The 19,164-nt window shown below is 35.5% G+C and overlaps 1 protein-coding gene across 2 annotated transcripts in view; it reads right to left on the bottom strand.

Moving 5' to 3' along the window:
* Positions 1-6,724: 6,724 nt before the first annotated feature.
* The window catches only part of LOC117399380 (ALK and LTK ligand 1-like), a 32,269-nt gene continuing 19,829 nt past the window's right edge, over positions 6,725-19,164 (bottom strand). The window contains exons 2-5 of one of the 2 annotated variants that reach the window (XM_033998485.3): positions 10,550-10,603; positions 9,513-9,596; positions 8,651-8,722; positions 6,725-7,371 (exon numbers count right to left, since the gene is read on the bottom strand). In XM_033998485.3, the coding sequence (XP_033854376.2) occupies positions 8,658-8,722; positions 9,513-9,596; positions 10,550-10,603 (203 nt within the window). In that variant the 3' untranslated portion in view covers positions 6,725-7,371; positions 8,651-8,657. The remainder of the gene's footprint in view (positions 7,372-8,650; positions 8,723-9,512; positions 9,597-10,549; positions 10,604-19,164) is intronic. The other variant, XM_033998486.3, reaches the window with a different exon arrangement.

Below are 19,164 nucleotides of genomic sequence, written 5' to 3'. Positions count from 1 at the left end.
CTGGTAAATGTCTGCAGTAAAGCATTAGCATGTTTATTTCGAACATTTACCGTAAATGTTGGGATTTGCCAATACTAAAACCTTTACCGTAACATATATATATATATATATATATATATATATATATATATATATATATATACTGTGTATAATACTGTAACATACTATTTTTAATATTGTAATATACTCTTGATAAAACATCTCGCTTGTCGAGACTATAGTGAACCGACAGCAAGTAGAGTTATTGTCTGAGTTAAATAAATTAATTTAACGATTACTTTTTTTTTTTTTGTATTCTTAAATCTGCTTAAGCTACAATAAGCAAAATATGGGTACAAATATTTAACATAGTTTATAATGCTTTGAGATAAGAACATCTGGATTATCTCAACTCAATATAAGACAGAGCTTTGTTACTGGGAATAGATGATACATGAGCCCTTTTTCAATTGACTTATTTAAGATTTTTGGATAATCACAGTAGATCTGTTAAATACTGCATTGAATTATGTGCAATGTTCATTTTATGACTTGTGAAACACTTTGCAAATGTGTTAATTTGATAGCATCCCCATCTGGCAATGTAAATCATTGTAGCATAACATTCTGAAACTTAAGCTTTATTTTATTTTTAGATTGTAACATGTCATGAGGAAACCCCTTTAGTGTTGCAGCTAAATGTGTGGGGCAGTTTGGCTCTCTGTGGGAATGGAAATATGCCAGTCAACAAAGAGAACCACTGGCATGTTATTATTTAAAGGAGAGCCACCCAGGCCTTTATGTTCTATTATTGGTTTTGCATTTGGGCTTGAGAATTGCAGTGAAAGGGTTTAAGATATCCACCCAGGAGAATATAGTTTAAATTGAATTAGCTTCATTATCATAATTATTGTAAGCAACACAACAGTAATACCATAAGAAAACATTGTTTCAAGAAACATTTTTAGATTTTAATCATATTTTGCTTCCAATACTTTAGTAACAAGTGTTGTTTAAGAAGCCTATGAATGCTTTCATAGTTCTCAATGTCATTTCTCTGAAAATTGATAAACCATCACAAGCTTTTCTCTGAGGCAGCAATCATTTATAATTAACAATTCTGGGTAATCTGCAGATTGGGAATATTTAGAAGAGGTGGTACAATTAACTGATACTATTGAGTGGCCAAGAAATTTGATCTCTCTTTCTTTTTCTTTTACCTATTGAAATAAAAGTAAATTTACCTATAAAAGTAAATGACATATACAGTACAGAACTGGTCTGCTGTATGAGAGAAATGATTGTCACATTATAACTTTTTTTTTATCCTGTGATAAAAATGATCAGATAGATAATATATAAATATACTGTAAATAGCAAATTTTCCCAGCAAAAATAATAATTTAAGATTAACTTAGAGTTTCTTATTGGATTATTATTATTATTATTATTATTATTATTATTATTAGTATTAGTATTAGTATTAGTATTATTATTATTATTATTATTATTTTTTTTTTTTTTTTTTTTTTTATTTCTTAGCAGACACCTTTATCCAGGGCGACTTACAATTGTTACAAGATATCACATTATTTTTACATACAATTAAATTATTTATGCATATACATTGGAATCATCTTCAACAAAACAAGGACGTTTGGAAGAATAAATGACCATTTCCTTGTTCTTGAATAGCAGTTGAAGGTACTGGCTTCACATAAAACACTCACCTATGAGCTTTGCTATAATGACCAGCAATTCTTTGGCTCGTTGTTGACAGAACAAAAACATTCTTTATCTCATTTCTAAAACTTGTTTTCCTCTAAATTCAAGCAGACAAAAGGAAGGGAAAATCTTCACCCAAAAATGAGAGATGTCAACCCTTTAAATATGTTATCGTGGGGTCTGCTTACAATTGATCAGGACTTATGCTTAGTGATGTGCTGTACAGTAGCTGCGTCTTTTCCAGTATCCTGCAGTTAGACAGGATGTTCCAGATATACTTGTTGAAATCAGCAAAGTACTAGGTATAATGATGACTAACAGCAGACTTCATTTTTCGTGGCCATGAATCCATGTTAGTGTTAGGGTGGGTGCATGTTAAGGCTAGCACAAGTGCTGTTGGTTGACTGGAATACTGTGAATTTATACCCAGAGGGATGTGATGTAGCACTGGGAAAGTGAAGTAATGCAAGGGCTGTCTCTCCTGAATCATGCACCATATTCCTCCCTGCATTACAAAAAGAAAACTGAATTGCAGCAAATCCACATTGAAATATACATAGAAAAGGCAACTGAAATTCCACATTTAAGAAAGCGATTAGTTGTAAATAAGTTTATTTATTTATATAGCGTCTTTCATACAACAGTATCTCAAAGTGTTTTACAAGTCAATATAAACAGAAAATTACAATACAATTAATTAAAGCAATAAATAAAAACATGAACATGAAAACGTTATAGTAAAATAATCAGAATCAGTAATCCATAAGCACCATCATTAAGATGGCCAAACTTTGATAAACACAAACAAATTGCACTGCAAGGCTTGACTACGAAGCCTAAGCCTTTATATAATACAAAATTTGAACGATACTGTGAACTCCAGATTATTTTGGAAGTACTGCGCTTAAATCTGGAAAAGAGCTCATAGCTATTTTCTGAACATTTTTTGTTTTATGCTGGCCCCACCCTGCAATAAGCATTACACTGGGTGAATATGCACACGAGAAAGATAGTGATTACTACTGTGAATGGTTCTAACCACCAATGTGATACATTTGGAAAGTACAAATAATATTTTCTGTTTTGTGACTGATGCAAATACACTTCCAGACAAGGCTAATGTAGCTTACAAAAACCGCAGTCGCTTAAATAAACAGCTCAACCTTACTTAACATTGCAAAGTGTGATTGTGTCCGTTTGCACCACAGTATAATACAAGGTTGTTTTGTATTAATGCTTGGTTACTCCTAGTGCTTCCCCTTTTTAGTAATTTGTGGTCTATGTGGGCTGAGCATGAGGAAAGCTCAGAGCACAATCGAAACCACTACTGAAGCTGCCATCGAGAGATCCAAAGAGTGTTATAGTTATACCCTTATAGTTATACAGGATGTATTTGTATACAGTGCTCTAATGTATTTTACAATTCAATTATTCATGAATTTGTGAATGGTTCTTCATGTTGACAGAAAATTGTACTAATACTGTATTTCACTGTTTCATTACCCTTCAGTAATTTATTATTGGAGAGGTTTTCCTGTAATCTGTATTCCGAGTCACACTCTGATTATGAGGTGCTTTCTTGTTGCCCGGCTAAATGGAGTTTTCATTCTTGTAACCCTAGAAGTATTACACCATCACAGGAGGAACATATGATGACAGACAATGATTAATTAAAGTCCCCGATGACGTGATTTAAAAAACTACCAAAATCACAATTTATGGTCATCAAAATTGTATCTTTCAGTAAAGAGAAAATTGGTATTGTTTTGTGGAGTCTGAGATTTGTTTTAGTGTCACCAGCTCTTAGGAGATACCCACATTTAAATGATTGCACGTTTTGTTTTGTTTTGTTTTATCAATGGGGCAGTACAAGAAACAATAAACTTTAAAAAACAAAAAAAAATAAAAATACTTCGTCCCTCAAACAATGCAAACTATTGCACTTGTACAGCAAACAAAAAATACTTACATTTTTTGTAAATACATTTAAAATAAAGGTACATTTTTAAATTTTGAAATAAACCCTTGTGAACAATGAGCTTTCATAAAATGGTAACCTGTCGGTACGGTGACTTACCTTCCCTTAGTTAATTGCACTTCAGTTAAAAGGAATCCAGGTCGTGAAATTCTTAATTCCCAAATCTATAAACAAGGATTTAGGTCCCAATGGTCGCCAGAAGAACAGAAACCCTATACAATTAACTGTTCTGACACAATAATATACAAAATTAATATTAGGGTAGTAACCAAATAATGCCCAAACTTAAAGAAAATAAATAACAGACCTGTAATGTAATCTTGGTTTCCTTTATTATATATATTCAGAGAAAACAAATCATCTGAGCTGATGATGCATAAGTACTGTAGGCATCTGATGTTTCTCGTCAGTTTTAGGTGGAATATTTTTCATTGGCTGATAAATATATTACTTGTGGTGGGCAACGATATGAACATTTTATATCGATATCATGCATGTATTTCAATATTGATATCGATAATATCGAAGTCTTCCAAAACACAGAACAATTTAATCACACAACTGCAATATATACAGCTCTGGAAAAAATTAAGAGACCACTGCAAAATTATCAGTTTCTCTGGTTTTACTATTTATAGGTATGTGTTTGGGTAAATTGAACATTTTTGTTTTATTCTATAAACTACTGACAACATTTCTCCCAAATTCCAAATAAAAATATTGTCATTTAGAGCATTTATTTGCAATAACAAAATAACAAAAAAGATGCAGTGTTGTCAGACCTCGAATAATGCAAAGCAAATAAGTTCATATTCATTTTTAAACAACACAATACTAATGTTTTAACTTAGGAAGAGTTCAGAAATCAATATTTGGTGGAATAACCCTGATTTTCAAGCACAGCTTTCATGCGTCTTGGCATGCTCTCCACCAGTCTTTCACATTGATGTTGGGTGACTTTATGCCACTCCTGGTGCAAAAATTCAAGCAGCTTGGCTTTGTTTGATGGCTTGTGACCATCCATCTTCCTCTTGATCACATTCCAGAGGTGTTCAATGGGGTTCAGGTCTGGAGATTGGGCTGGCCATGACAGGGTCTTGATCTGGTGGTCCTCCATCCACACCTTGATTGACCTGGCTGTGTGGCATGGAGCATTGTCCTGCTGGAAAAACCAATCCTCAGAGTTGGGGAACATTGTCAGAGCAGAAGGAAGCAAGTTTTCTTCCAGGACAACCTTGTACTTGGCTTGATTCATGCGTCCTTCACAAAGACAAATCTGCCCGATTCCAGCCTTGCTGAAGCACCCCCAGATGAGTCCAATTTTCAGCTTTGCCCAACACCTGGTCATCTAATGGTTAGACGGAGACCTGGAGAGGCCTACAAGCCACAGTGTCTCGCACCCACTGTGAAATGTGGTGGAGGATCGGTGATGATCTGGGGGTGCTTCAGCAAGGCTGGAATCGGGCAGCTTTGGCATGAATCAAGCCAAGTACAAGGTTGTCCTGGAAGAAAACTTGCTTCTTTTAAAGACTGTAGTAAGATGTATAACCATACCTAGAGTTAATGGGTTAAGATAGAAATGTCCCGTGTGACCGGGCGTGGAAGTAGATGATTAGTAAAGGTCCTGACCATGTTCAGTCATACTTGTGTTGGTCTCAGTAATTTCAAAACAAACAATTGACACAGACACTGGTTGATTCCTGTTCATAAGTGTAAAAGAGTTCCATGAAATCAAGCAAAAATGCAATAACTGGCAACACAATACTGCTATATTTTTTTATGCAGTTAAATGGTAATAGCCTAAAGGTAACAGTAGATCAGCACATAATTACCTTTATAGATTTAACAAAAAAAAAAAACAACCTCTAAACTGAATGTTTAATGTAAGACCCTGATTAGCATAGTCGTGGATTAGGTAAGGAAGTCCAAGACTAGTGCTAGGGTCTGTGATGTAGTGAAGAAATTAAGCTGACAAATGGTTTTTGATTCAAAAACACTTATGTACAAAAAAAGTATACCTCCAATACAATCATATAAGCACAAGATTTAAACTGACTTTGGACAAGGCCTCGGTACAGCTCAGTGCATATGTTTGTATTAAAAATCATTGATATCCATGGAGTCAATTCGAAAGAGATGAAAAGACTGACGAAACTTTACAATGTTAGGCATTTATACCTTTGTAAACACTTGTTGACTCCACTCCCATTTGTCTTACTTCTGTCCAATGATAGGGGTTACCACTCTATCATTGCACATTCCTGCTGCGGGGGAAAAGGGGGGGTTGAATACCACATTGTACCTAGCAGGGTGCATCCCTCTTGTCTTTCATTTCCCTTCCCCCCATCTCACACTATCTCTGCTAATATCCTGCCTTTTGGTGTTTAGCTCCAACACTTATCTGTGACTTCCAGTCGTGTTAGGCTATGCAAAACTGATAGTAGCTGGTTTTGCCGACTGGAAATGAAAGAACTCGAAACTTACACAATACTGTATATTAAAACAAGAAACAAAACACATACACACTCAATTTAAACATAATGATTAAAAACAACTCAACTATAAAAGAAAAACACACATAATGTAAAACTTATAATTAATAACATAATTAATACCTCCTGCAGAAAGCCATCACTACAGTGAAACAAGCCATTATCTGGAGTGCTGCCCCTCTATGTGTGTGCACAGAATATAAAAAAGTTAAATGTGCATACCAAAAGAAGATTTAAAAAAAAAATCTAATTGCATATTTGTATTTCATATACCATTTAAACCAAAAAAAATACATTTCTGTATATAAATGGTATGTTTTCTAATGGAATTCATTTACACAACCATATCACTTGTAATATTTTCACTTGCTTTAACTAGATGTGAAACTAGATTTGTGTTCTATCGGGCATTAAGGTGTCTTTGTGTGTGCGTGGTGGTGTACTCCTGATGCCGCGGTGATATTCTCTAATTCTGAACATGACATTTTTCTTCATTTAAGTTCAAACAATTCAGACAACTTAAAGAGATCATTATTACAACATGTTTGATTAATAATGTTTATTCCTCCAAAACTTGCAGTCTTCCAGTCTTTGTCATTATTTACATTATTTGCAAACTTTTACAGAAGTGCCAGTACACATGTAACTGATGATAATTAATGACACTATACAAATATTCTTGAAAGCACGGTATTTGTCTCAGCAACATTTCATAATATACAACTGTATATTCACGAAGCTCATAATATCCAGCAAGTTAATTTAAAAGAAATAGAATAAGTTCTCAGAATAAGTCAGTTACATGTTGTCTTGCATTAAGATCAGTGCAATATGCGAGCATCTCAGAAAAAAATGGCATGAGTATAATGAAATAAAATATCTAGCCAATCCACTTGAACTTCTGCTTATGACTGAAATATTTTATCTCTGCAGATCATTATATACATAGTATTTCAATAAATAATTGACTTGCATCAACACTAGGAGTAATATTATGAATACAAAAAATATCTTTTTTTTATTAACACAAAAAAGGAATGTTTCAAATATATGAAAATAAAAAGTGGTCAGTAATAAAACTGTTTTGTAAACCAAAAAAAAAATAATGTAACCAAGATGACATTGAAGAACCATCTTGGGGAAGATTCAAAGGCACTTTCTTGGCAATTTAGAGTTCCATCTTCATTTGACTTGGACCTAAAAAAAACAAAAAAACACATTCAATAGGACTTGAGTTATCTTTAAAAATAATATCCATCACATCAACAGCACACTGTTCTCTAACACACATCCGCAACACTATTCCTGCCCTTAGAGAGAGTCTCTTTTTTTCTTTTTAAATGTCCCACCATGACTGAGACAAATCTGTTTTTCATGGTGGTAAGCAGCACTGTTGTTTATAAGGACCACATTTTACCTAACTTGAATCCCTTTACTAACTATTTGATTTTATCAACCTCTAGGACTTGTTGCAAGGTTTCTAGGCTACATCCAGTAACCATCTTCATCCTTAGTTTGTCTCCTTCAAATGTTGCACCTCCAATTGTTTCCTATCTCTGCCACTGGGCCTAGCTCTGCTAGAATCCCTAGAAATATATTTAAGGAGTAAATATAGAAGATAATACGCTGTGGGGGCTCCCGAGTGGCGCATCCAGTAAAGCCACTGCACGTGGAGTGCAGGATGCACTCTATAGTCTGGACGTCGCGAGTTCGAGTCCAGGCTATTCCTTTGCCGACCGAGGACAGGAGCTTCCAGGGGGTGGCGCTCAATTGGCCGAGCGCCACCCAGGGGGAGGGAGGGTTAGGTCGGCCAGGGTGTCCTCGGCTCACCGTGCACCAGCGACCCCTGTAGTCTGGCTGGGCGCCTGTGGGCTTGCTTGTAAGCTGCCCGAGAGCTGCGTTGTCCTCCGACGCTGTAGCTCTTTGGTGGCTGCATGGTGAGTCTGCAGTGTGAAAAAAGCGGTCGGCTGATGGCACATGCTTCGGAGGACAGTGTGTGTTCGTCTTCGCCCTCCCGAGTCAGCGCAGGGGTGGTAGCGGTGAGCTAAGCTTAAAAAAATAATTGGTGATTCCAAATTGGGAGAAAATAATAATAAAAAAAAAATAATTGGCAACAACTAAATTTATTAAAAATAAATAAAAATAAAAAAAGAAGATAATATGCTGTGGAATAAGGTTATTTTGACAAAAGTTAACATGGTATAAGACTCCTAATTTTGTATCAAATCCACAGCTTGGAATCCATTCATTCTTGAAATTGCAATAAAATAATACAGAATTGTGGTGTATATTTTCTTGCTGTTTCCAGACTTGTTTTATATCTATTTATATAAATATTACCAACCAGTTCTGCACGAACCAGCTCTCATGTTATGACAATTACCTTTTCTTGTTATCAGAGAAAAAAAAAAACAGTGTCCGTTTAGCAAGTGTTTACTGACTTACAGTACAATACGTTCCATTATACAATACTTACAAGATTTCTATGACTGCATACATAGGGGACTCATTGCTAACCGTGTTAGCAATCTTGCACACCTTTTGTAATCTGTCAAGAAAAAAAAAAAAACACTTGTTTTATAAGCAGTAGTTAAGTAGTTAAGGAACTATCTTATATAAACACAAGTCTTGTGTCAAACACAGGGATGATGGCTAACTACACAGTTTTAGCTATTTTATCTTTCTTTTAATCATGCCATCTGCTTATTGATCTTCCTTTAAAAGTCGTTATACTAAATAAAAAATGTTTATTCATGTATTTCTAGTAAAGCATCTGAGGTGCCGTAGGCAAGCCATTTACACATCTGTACATATACTGTATCTTATTGCTAGGGTAAAATAGACATTTTAGAAACAATATTATAACATGAAATTCCTTCCTGAAATGACACACTGTATGGTATTCAAAAATGTCAGCTAATATGAAAAGACATAAAAAGCATTTATGAATTTCTCACTTCACTTATATTAATCGTGACATAAAAAGTATTCTAAAATTAATTGACTATTTAAGAAAAGAGAATTGTGAACATTACCTGATGTGATAGATAAAGTACTACATTTGCACTTAATTTTAAAAGAAGGGACATGCTATGGTGCTGTAAAATGCATAATTGGTTCCTTTTCAGATATTAGAAGCACTTTCTTGATGCTAGATATTATGGTTTATTTGGGGCCTGAAGCAATAAATAAAACACTACCTAGCCAACGAAACACATACTGCATCTTAAACAAATTATAATAAACATGTGCCACAAAGAAGTTTGGGCTTTCAAGTAAAGCACAGATCAAGTAATTTGCAACAGTCGCAGTATCGGGACAGTAACACTGGAACCTACAGGCTGGTCTAGAACAGTCCCTTGTGTTGTGATAGAGTCGACGGAAATGCTTGCTGCATTCAGCTGAGAACTTGACTGGTCCTGCTTGAAAACAAAAAAGGTTATTATAATGTATTCTAACCATGAATGTTAAAAAGCTAAACAATAATAACTTATACAAGAACATTGAAGGAAATAGATACAGAAATGTAATATATTTTAAACATTTATAGCCCGATTCACACTGGACTAAAAATAACCACAGGTGGTTTTTCGAAATTTTTACCGACATCAGTGAAATTTAGTCCCGTGCGAACCTTCCAATTCTTTTTATCCCAGATACTTTTCTCAGAGGTGCTCCGATTTTTTTTTTTTACAGGACACCGGAATTAATTATTTACACCCGGTTCACTGTTTACAAATCATGCACAAATCATGTGCCTTCTCTGACCACAACATCACATTTCATTTTGAATTTACCGACTTTCCTTGATGAAAACTAATCCATGCCTGGGAGGTTACTAGACGTCCTCTGCTTTGGACCAACTTTGAAGACACTTGGTTTTTAGTCCTGTGCTAATCATGCTAATATGTAACACACTGTTGTTTTACTTCCTGAATATGATTGTACTGTGTTTACATTTCTAATATAAACAACTAAAAAGTTGATCCCCATCTTTCAACATGAAGGACAGAACAATCAGGGAACATTCACCTTTCAATGCCTCAAACTGATTGTGCAATGTTGTAGGTTTGGTTTGTCCCAATTGGGTTGACCAAAATTCTAAGACTGTTGATGTTAGCACAATGGGCAACATTTTAAATAACTATCCATGGAGAATAACAGTGGAATAAAATCTATGCCATGCCAAAACCCTTTATATAATACATTGTAAATATTTAAAAACAAATACAATACCAGAACATTTGGGCAAATAGCCTTGCATAATAAATGTACCATGATATGTTTTTGGCAGAAAAGAGACAAATTGTGATTCTTTTAACACACATCTGGAAGAAAATAACAATACTGCAATCCTGGTTCACAGTGTTCTTACCCGTGAAATGTTTTATAAACTTGTCTTTCAAGTTCACATCTCTTGGGACAATTTCTGGTGGAATAAAATATTGTATTAGTGATATAGTGCAAAATAATAATAAAAAAAAACAGAAAATCTACAAAAGCTGCAAAAAGTCTGACAGCATGATACTAGAGCATACTAGGAGGCTGTGTGGTCCAGTGGTTAAAGAAAAGGTCTTGTAACCAGAAGGTTCCCCACCTCAGCCACTGACTCATTGTGTGACCCTGAGCAAGTCACTTAACCTCCTTATGCTCCGTCTTTCGGGTGAGACGTAATTGTAAGTGACTATACAGCTGATGCATAGTTCACACACCCTAATCTCTGTAAGTCGCCTTGGATAAAGGCGTCTGCTAAATAAACAAATAATAATGATAGAGCATGCACATAAAAGCCTGTGGGTCTTTCTTGTGTTCTGTTGTTTACCAATTCATCAAATTACTCCAAATGTATTTTAAAAATGTTTATGGTACCACATTATTATGTTAGGATAGATAGAAAAATGGATACATAGTGCCCTATTCGCAAAGTATTATTATTATTTTTTTTTATCAATTAAATAAAGTTTGATACTCAAGAAGTGGTTCTATGCCACTTGGTTGTTAATAGAGGATGATGTCTTTAGACTTGCTATGGTCCATAACTGTATAAGTGTACAACATATCTGGCTGCAATCAAAAATACGTGACATCTATGGTTGCCTCAACAATTCACATGGAAATAGAGTGCCAATATGTATGTTTTGTTCCTAGCACCTCTGTGGAGGCTGGAACTGTGACCAAACAAAGTTGTTTCATCTAATTTAAGTTCCCTTCTCATGATGTCAATCAGAATTGTTTTTTTAAATGTTTGCTCCAAATACATTTGGTGCGCCAATCCTTTTCAGTGGACTATTACCCTATGGGATGAGGTGCTATTTTCACATCTCACAAATGCAATGAAACAGAATTGAAACTAATTTGTCTCATACAATTTAGCACTCCTATCTCAATTTGTCAGGGAAAAGCCCTGAAAATGAAAATTAATGTCAGAAGTGAAACAAAGGAACTGGCGCAGACCTGTGTGTGCGTATTGACAAACAATACAGTTTTGTAATCACGGTAAACTATTGAACAAAAAATCCCCACATCATTGTGTAGCCCCTCCTCACACTTACAACACAGTCTGTTGATGTGCATATATAAATTGAAGTTGATTTTATATATATATATATATATATATATATATATATATATATATATATATATATATATATATATATAGTATTTATTAAGTCTATTTTGGGGTCTGTGGTGTTTATACATAGACCAGATACTTTTTATGTGATGTCTTTGAGCAATGGTGAGATTATTCCTTTTGTGAGTATGGTGTGTTTATTTAGTTCATTTTTCCTGAATATGGGTATCCATTAGAAAAACATAATATGTAGTAACTCCTCTCAAGTGTTATGATATTAAGCGATGTTTTGATGTTATGTTTTTTTTTTGTTTTTGTTTTTTTTTTAAACATCCCTAAAGCTTGCAAAAATATTATATTCAAGCAGAGAAAAAACACATTTTGCAATCCCATGCTGTTTAAGAATAAGTACATTTTTTCTGTAATGTACAGGGAGCGCCTACATTAGCAATGCAATGCCCTCTTTTCGCACCAGGTAGCCTCCTGGCATGTGATTATCCTCACAGAGTGCTTAAACCCTTTATTTACTCCCTTTCATGTGGAGCATTCCTTTCAAGACTAGAACCCTATATCTGTAAACCAGCTTTGAGAATGTACAATAAAGCATTTTGCAGTTTAAAAAAAAAACATGCAAGAGTGAAAACCGTGTGTCAAGTCACAGTCTTAGACCACACATTCTCACAATCTCTGCCATGTCCCATATATCACCACAGCAGAGATCATGCACTTTAGTTTAGAATGGTTAGTGCTGTATGTCAGCATACTGTAGTCGTGTGGTTAATTTATTCAGAAACACACATAATCGCACAATACATTTTACGCCATCAGATATAGCACATATACTGTAGTAACATCTCTCTCTCCCTAAAGAGTTTGAGAAATACCTATTTATGTGATTCAAATAATCTAATTATAGGCAGCATCAGCTTTGCAATTGTACTTAAATGAAGGTCTTTAAAACTGTAAATCAGGCTCAATATACTGTAATTATGTACGGTATATGAATGTTTGTGGAATGCAGGATATAACTAATTTAAGCTCCGTTAAAAAATGTGTCAAAAGCAGTGCTTTGCTACTATCTGTCATTTATGGTTGTGATGAAGGTTGGTACAGTATTACATTTAAAAAGAGCAATCAGCATTGAGGTGGCTAGCCATCAGTTGGCTAGGTCACTTTACTGCTTATCCCAGAGCACAGGACAACGTAACAAAATCCTCTAAGCAATACTGTGCCCTATCACAGGTACATTCCCAAATATACACAGGTGGCAGATAAGCCAATCCTTACTAAAACTAATTGTGTGTGTGTAGCTCTGGCGAAGTGATTTGCAGTGTGCAGGTGTAGATGTGATGTGGTGCTCAAGTAATGACAAACAACAAAGTTCACAGTGAAATGATGATTTATTTATAATCCAAAAGTCACTTCACAACTGTAAATAATAATCACTGGCAATACACAACTATGTGCACTGCTCAGTAAAACCCACGGGGTTCAGTCCCGAAATAATAATCACAGCAAATACGCACACAGAACACAAACGCGGTCACAAGTCCAAAGTGAGTGCTTTTAAGTGTGAGTGGTGAAATACAATTGTTGGTGAACAGTAGTGCAGTGTTGTCCTTTAACGACAGTTCCTGGATCGTGTTAGCCATCTAACAATAACAAACGAGTACAATTAGAACAACAAACACTAAACACTCACAGTACTTTTTAGTCCTTTAGCGATTTTCTTTCGTAATCACTACAAAAGGAACAGATTGCTTCTTCACACTCCCTGATATACCTTCAGTCACGCCCGCTTTGGTAGTGAGTGCAATCACTTATCCTCCAATTCATGACTGACCTATCATCTACCGCATTAAGGCGATAACTTCTGGTATTGTGACTCCGCCCCCTTTCTGGATGGCCGTCTTCCGAGTAACCCTGGAATGAACTGCCAAACCATCCAGTCCGGGGCACTCTGTTTCCCTTATACAGCGCCCTCACAGGTCAGGAGGGAGATTCATAACCAAGATTCATTCTTTCTCTGTCACAGTAGCCAATTATATTATGTACTTGTTCTTATAGCATCATGTGTGCTGCGCACAAGGTTGGGGATATGTGGCAATATGCCCCGCCCCTGTGTGCATTTGTGTGTTATATGTTGCATGTGGTGTGTTAATGTTGGTGTATTGTAGTTGGCTGCACAGGATATAAATGGGTGTGTGCAGCACGAGTTATTTAAAATGTATAATTGTATTTAAGCACGAGGATTGCACATCACTTCACATGCATTTAAAGTATTTAATATGTGAGCACAAGGTTGCACATAATTCATGTGCTGGGATTCAAGTGAATAATTAATTAGTAATTGAATCCCGGCACAACAGTATATATAGATGCACATTTCATTCACTCGGGGTTGTGTGTTCAGGGCGAAGGAACGGGAGAGAGTGAGGAGAGAAAGAGAAAGTAAAGAGAAAGTAAGCAATTGCTACGTGGTGCTGGAGGACCAGCACAGTACTTGTTTGTTTAGTGTTCGTCCCTGTTTGTTATTGTCTGTTCGTTTTGTTTGTCTGTTTATTTTGGCCGCAAGTGCCGTGTCCTGTGTTTTGTTTTGTTCAAACCTTTATTTTACAATAAACTGACGCAAGCAAGCGCATTTACCATTTCATCCACCGTCTGTCTGTGTACTCCTTTCTGGTCTGACGTAACCACTAGAGTCTGCTTGTCACACATCTACACTAAATATTCTCAATGCAGGAAAATTAGCTCCATATAAAAAGTTTTAGAATATTAGCACAGCTGGAGAGACATACTATTGTTCTGAAGATGTGTATGTTTATTATCCCAATTGCAAAAATATAAATATAACTTAATTGAACAGATTTTAGCTGCAGTATACATATACCAGATTCTGCCGAGTCTGAACTATTGCCCCACCCCCACTTTTAGCTGAATTTAGCCGAGTCAGTTTTTCACCGTTTCTAATAACCATGCAGAAAAAAAATAACCATGCGCAAATAATGCATGAGAATTCAAATCTTGCGCTTCAAGTGAGTAGAACAAGCTGTGCAGTACAGTAGTTGCTCTGTGCATTGATTGAATAAATTGTAAGCACTTTTCACTTTGGATCTGACAATACAGACTCTGGCTGATTTTTCTATTCTTTTTTTACAGTAGACTTCAGCTTTAAAAGGTTAATGTGTGTTTTATGAAGATTTAAAATGACATTACAGTGGACTTACGCAGCACCCTTTTTTCAGGCAAACCCTTTACTTTGTATTTCACCATTTAACACTAGAATCGCCGCGGTTATACTAAAACCGCCGCCAGCAGTCATTACCACGGTTACATTTTATACAACATCAGTATTAAAATGAAAGACAAACTATCGGATACAACTCAAAAGTTTTATTCAAGCACACCATATCAAACATCTGCACAGTCGAAATGCCATATTTAAATGAACAATTAAACATAAAAGGGGTTATTTTCTAACTGACCACATATAAAGCACTATTTCAAAAAATGTAAAACTAATAAAATAAACATTTCAAAAGAAACTAGTGTGTAAACAGGTATATGTACTGTACATAGAAAACTGTAAAAAAAAACGAAAGAAACGTATCACTTATTAAGCATCAAAAGAAACTTATCACTTATATTTGGATAAAATTCTAGCTGTCGAAAAATGACAAACTTTGTTTTACAGCAGGTGTAGTGACTTTTTATTGTGCTGATTAACAATTGACATCACGAAGATGCTGCAAAATGATCTGTCAATCTTGTGCAGGTGTTGTGATTCTTGGTCTCCCAGTTCGTGGCCTGTCATTGACAGAGTGTGTCTGGTTATACCGTCTCGCAAGGTTTGAAATTGCTGGCTGTGAGCACCCAAGATGGTGAGCCACAGTATGCTGCCCTAGTCCAGCCTCCAACATGCTGATTGCACGAAGGCGCTGCTCTCTTGACAGACATGGCATATTGGTTTTTTTTCTGTGATTTTCTTTATTGCTTTTATTCAAGCTTGTAATTCAACAGCTGAAATCACTCCATATCCAGTGTCCAAACAACTGTCTCACTACTTTGGTGATTACATGCATATGCTTCAGTCATAGTCACTCAATCGTGTCATAGTCAAGGATGAATGATTGAGTGATTAAAAAGAAAACAAAAACATGATGCTTGGTATATATATATATATATATATATATATATATATATATATATATATATATATATATATATATTTAAAAATTTATGGTGATACCAGCTCCTTTACCATTGGATGTTGTTCACTAAGCTCAAGCACTCAACCAACAGTTGATTTAAGCCTTCTCCCCTCAAATCCAGGTTTACATAGCTAGTAAGATTGTTTAGAGCTTTAAACATGCTACAAGCAAGCTAACAACATTCTGGAAATTATTTAGGCTTATCAAATTATTCGAACAAATAAGTTTATATGCGGTATTCCATATTCTGAAATAAGACAAAGGCTTCCATGAATAACATGATAATCTGTTACACTGTTTATGAAATGTTTATAAACCTCAAACTGTTGGTGTGGTATTGCAATAGGATTATAAGGTATAACATTTGTACCAGTTTATGCTTTCAAAACCAGTTTATTCAAATAGTTTATTCACTTTGTGCCTGCAACACAGGCACCTCTCAATAGTGTATGCACTACTACATAAGAACATAAGAAAGTTTACAAACGAGAGGAGGCCATTTAGCCCATCTTGCTCGTTTGGTTGTTAGTAGCTTATTGATCCCAGAACTCATCAAGCAGCTTCTTGAAGGATCCCAGGGTGTCAGCTTCAACAACATTACTGGGGAGTTGGTTCCAGACCCTCACAATTCTCTGTGTAAAAAAGTGCCTCCTATTTTCTGTTCTGAATGCCCCTTTATCTAATCTTCATAATCTCCAAACAAGAACCCCTGGTTCTTGTTTCTTTTTTCAGGTCAAAAAAAATTCCCTGGGTCGACATTGTCTATACCTTTTAGGATTTTGAATGCTTGAATACATGCACTGTAAAAGATTTTGATGGAGATGTTTTTTCCATGAGATATTTTCACTTCCAATACAGTTGTTCGATTAAAAGGGATTTTAAAGAAACTTACTTCCAAATTTTGAAGATTTTTATTTATGTATTTATTTATTTTTACTAGCCATCACATTGCCTATACAGAGAATGATAAGGGATTGGACAGTATTAATTCTAGACCCAAAGTCTTCTTTACTTCCAAGCTTAAATCCGACCACATCAATGCTGCCCTTTTTAAATTAGCACAAAATACTGAACAACAAAATGTAATGATTCTTGCATGGGATTTTTTAGCAGCATAAAATAATGTGATACAAAATAAAAATAAATAAATACATAAATAAATAAAATAATGGTATTTTAGAAGTCAGACATATATTTATAAGGCAGCCCTTTATACTGTGGAACAGGTTATAAGGCAGTATAGTCATGGCTCCCATTTGCCCCATAATGCCATTACACTAACATTAGTATTCTCAAGGCGGAACATACAGTATATAGTACAGTTTCTGGGTTCTTGGGTTGAAAGCTCAAGCTGTTTATTTTTATCACAGATAATCAATAAAATAAAATCATAAAGTAAGGGAAGATAACTGGGGGTCAAAAATAAAAATAAAATGATTAATTGTATTTGTCTTTTTTACCCTACCCTTTTTTCACAATATTGCTCTCTCCCCTAAACACATTGTTCTCTCTCACTCGTCTCCTCCAATCTCCCTGTCTTTTCCACGCACCCCCTTATATCCCCTCTCCCCCCACCCCCACGTCTTTCGCGCCATACCTGCAACCCAATTCTCCCACACACACATCCACACACAAAGCAACCCCATGCATGGACACCCACACCATGCAACCCCCTGCACAGATACATAACCATGCAACCCCCTGCACGCACACACACACACCATGCAACCCCCTGCACGCACACACACACCATGCAACCCCCTGCATGCACACACACACCATGCAACCCCCTGCACGCACACACCATGCAACCCCCTGCACGCACACACTCACAACATGCAACCCCCCTGCACGCACACACACATAATATATATACACATAATTTATGAATCAGTTATTAGAAATTCAGGCATGTGATTGGTATATGAGAAAAACTGCTGTCAAATGAAATTCTCCAAGAAGTTTACAGAAGAATTTGGTTAAAGCTTCCAGATCCCAGAATGTACTATATTTCACAAGAACCACTATTATTTTTGCAACCACAGTGGTAAACGTCTATACATACTGTCCATACAGAATTAAAGAGTAATTAGAGGGGTCCTGAAAAATATAGCATTATACATCCCCACGTGTTGCTACAACTGTTTAAATAGCATACTTGTACAGTTGCAGACTCCAAGCTAGCTATAACATGTTATAAGTAACTTGAACTCTGCAACTGTTTAAGACCTGAAAATAATTTAAAATGTCTACTTAAGCAATTATTTCAATTAAGGGTCTAGTTAAATAACTGAGAGCTCAGTTGAAATGAAAACCATCAGACACAGTGGGTCCCCAGGACCAGGGTTGAAAACCACTGCTCTAAATCACTGCAGGAAGAGCGATAAAATTTAAAGTGGTTTGGCTTTTCTGATCCCTACCACATCATGGATCGTTATTGCTGTGCTACCTCTTTGACAATGTGGGCAATAATCCTTACACTATCAGTGCACTATAGCGGCCATTTTGAAAAGAGCTTTGAAACAGACTTTAAAGTTGTAAGTGTAAAAAGTTGTCAGGATGTTAATAACGAAAAGAAAATATACAGGTACGTTATTTAAACAGTTGTAGCAACACGTGGGGACGTGGAACGCTAGATTTACATGTGAAGGAATCAAACAGATTTACTCAAGTTATGTAGCTAGAGCAAAACCCCCTATTAAACTTGTTACTGTTTGTTTCAATTCCTGCTCATGATTTGTAACATCATCCAATAGAATGTGCCTGTCGGCTATGAGCTAGAAATTGAAATAACTCAAAGTCAAAATAATATGTTTTTAATTGTTGGGTGAAATTCTAGAAATTCCTCTTTTATAAATCTATCTCACAACTGTGTTCTGTTTTAACAAGTATTTTATTGGGTGTTGGCTATGCGATTTTGAGGGGTTAAAGAACAAATAGAAGAAAAAAAAGTAATATTAACTGTGCCAATGAAACAAAACGTCAAAGGTTGCTGATTAGGTATAGGTTTGAAATAACACATAACAGCAATAATTTTATATCAACTGTTTATCAGTCCAACTTAAATTATTTCAACCGACACCCTATTATGAAAATTATACTTTATTATTTATTTCTTAGCAGATGCCCTTATCCAGGGCGACTTACAATTATTACAAGACCTCACATTTTTTTACATACAATTACCCATTTATACAGTTGGGTTTT

This window comes from Acipenser ruthenus, chromosome 4, assembly GCF_902713425.1.
Source record: "Acipenser ruthenus chromosome 4, fAciRut3.2 maternal haplotype, whole genome shotgun sequence".
Classification (NCBI taxonomy): domain Eukaryota; kingdom Metazoa; phylum Chordata; class Actinopteri; order Acipenseriformes; family Acipenseridae; genus Acipenser; species Acipenser ruthenus.
Note: the sequence above shows the minus strand (reverse complement) of the source record. Positions and strands in the feature narration are given on the sequence as shown.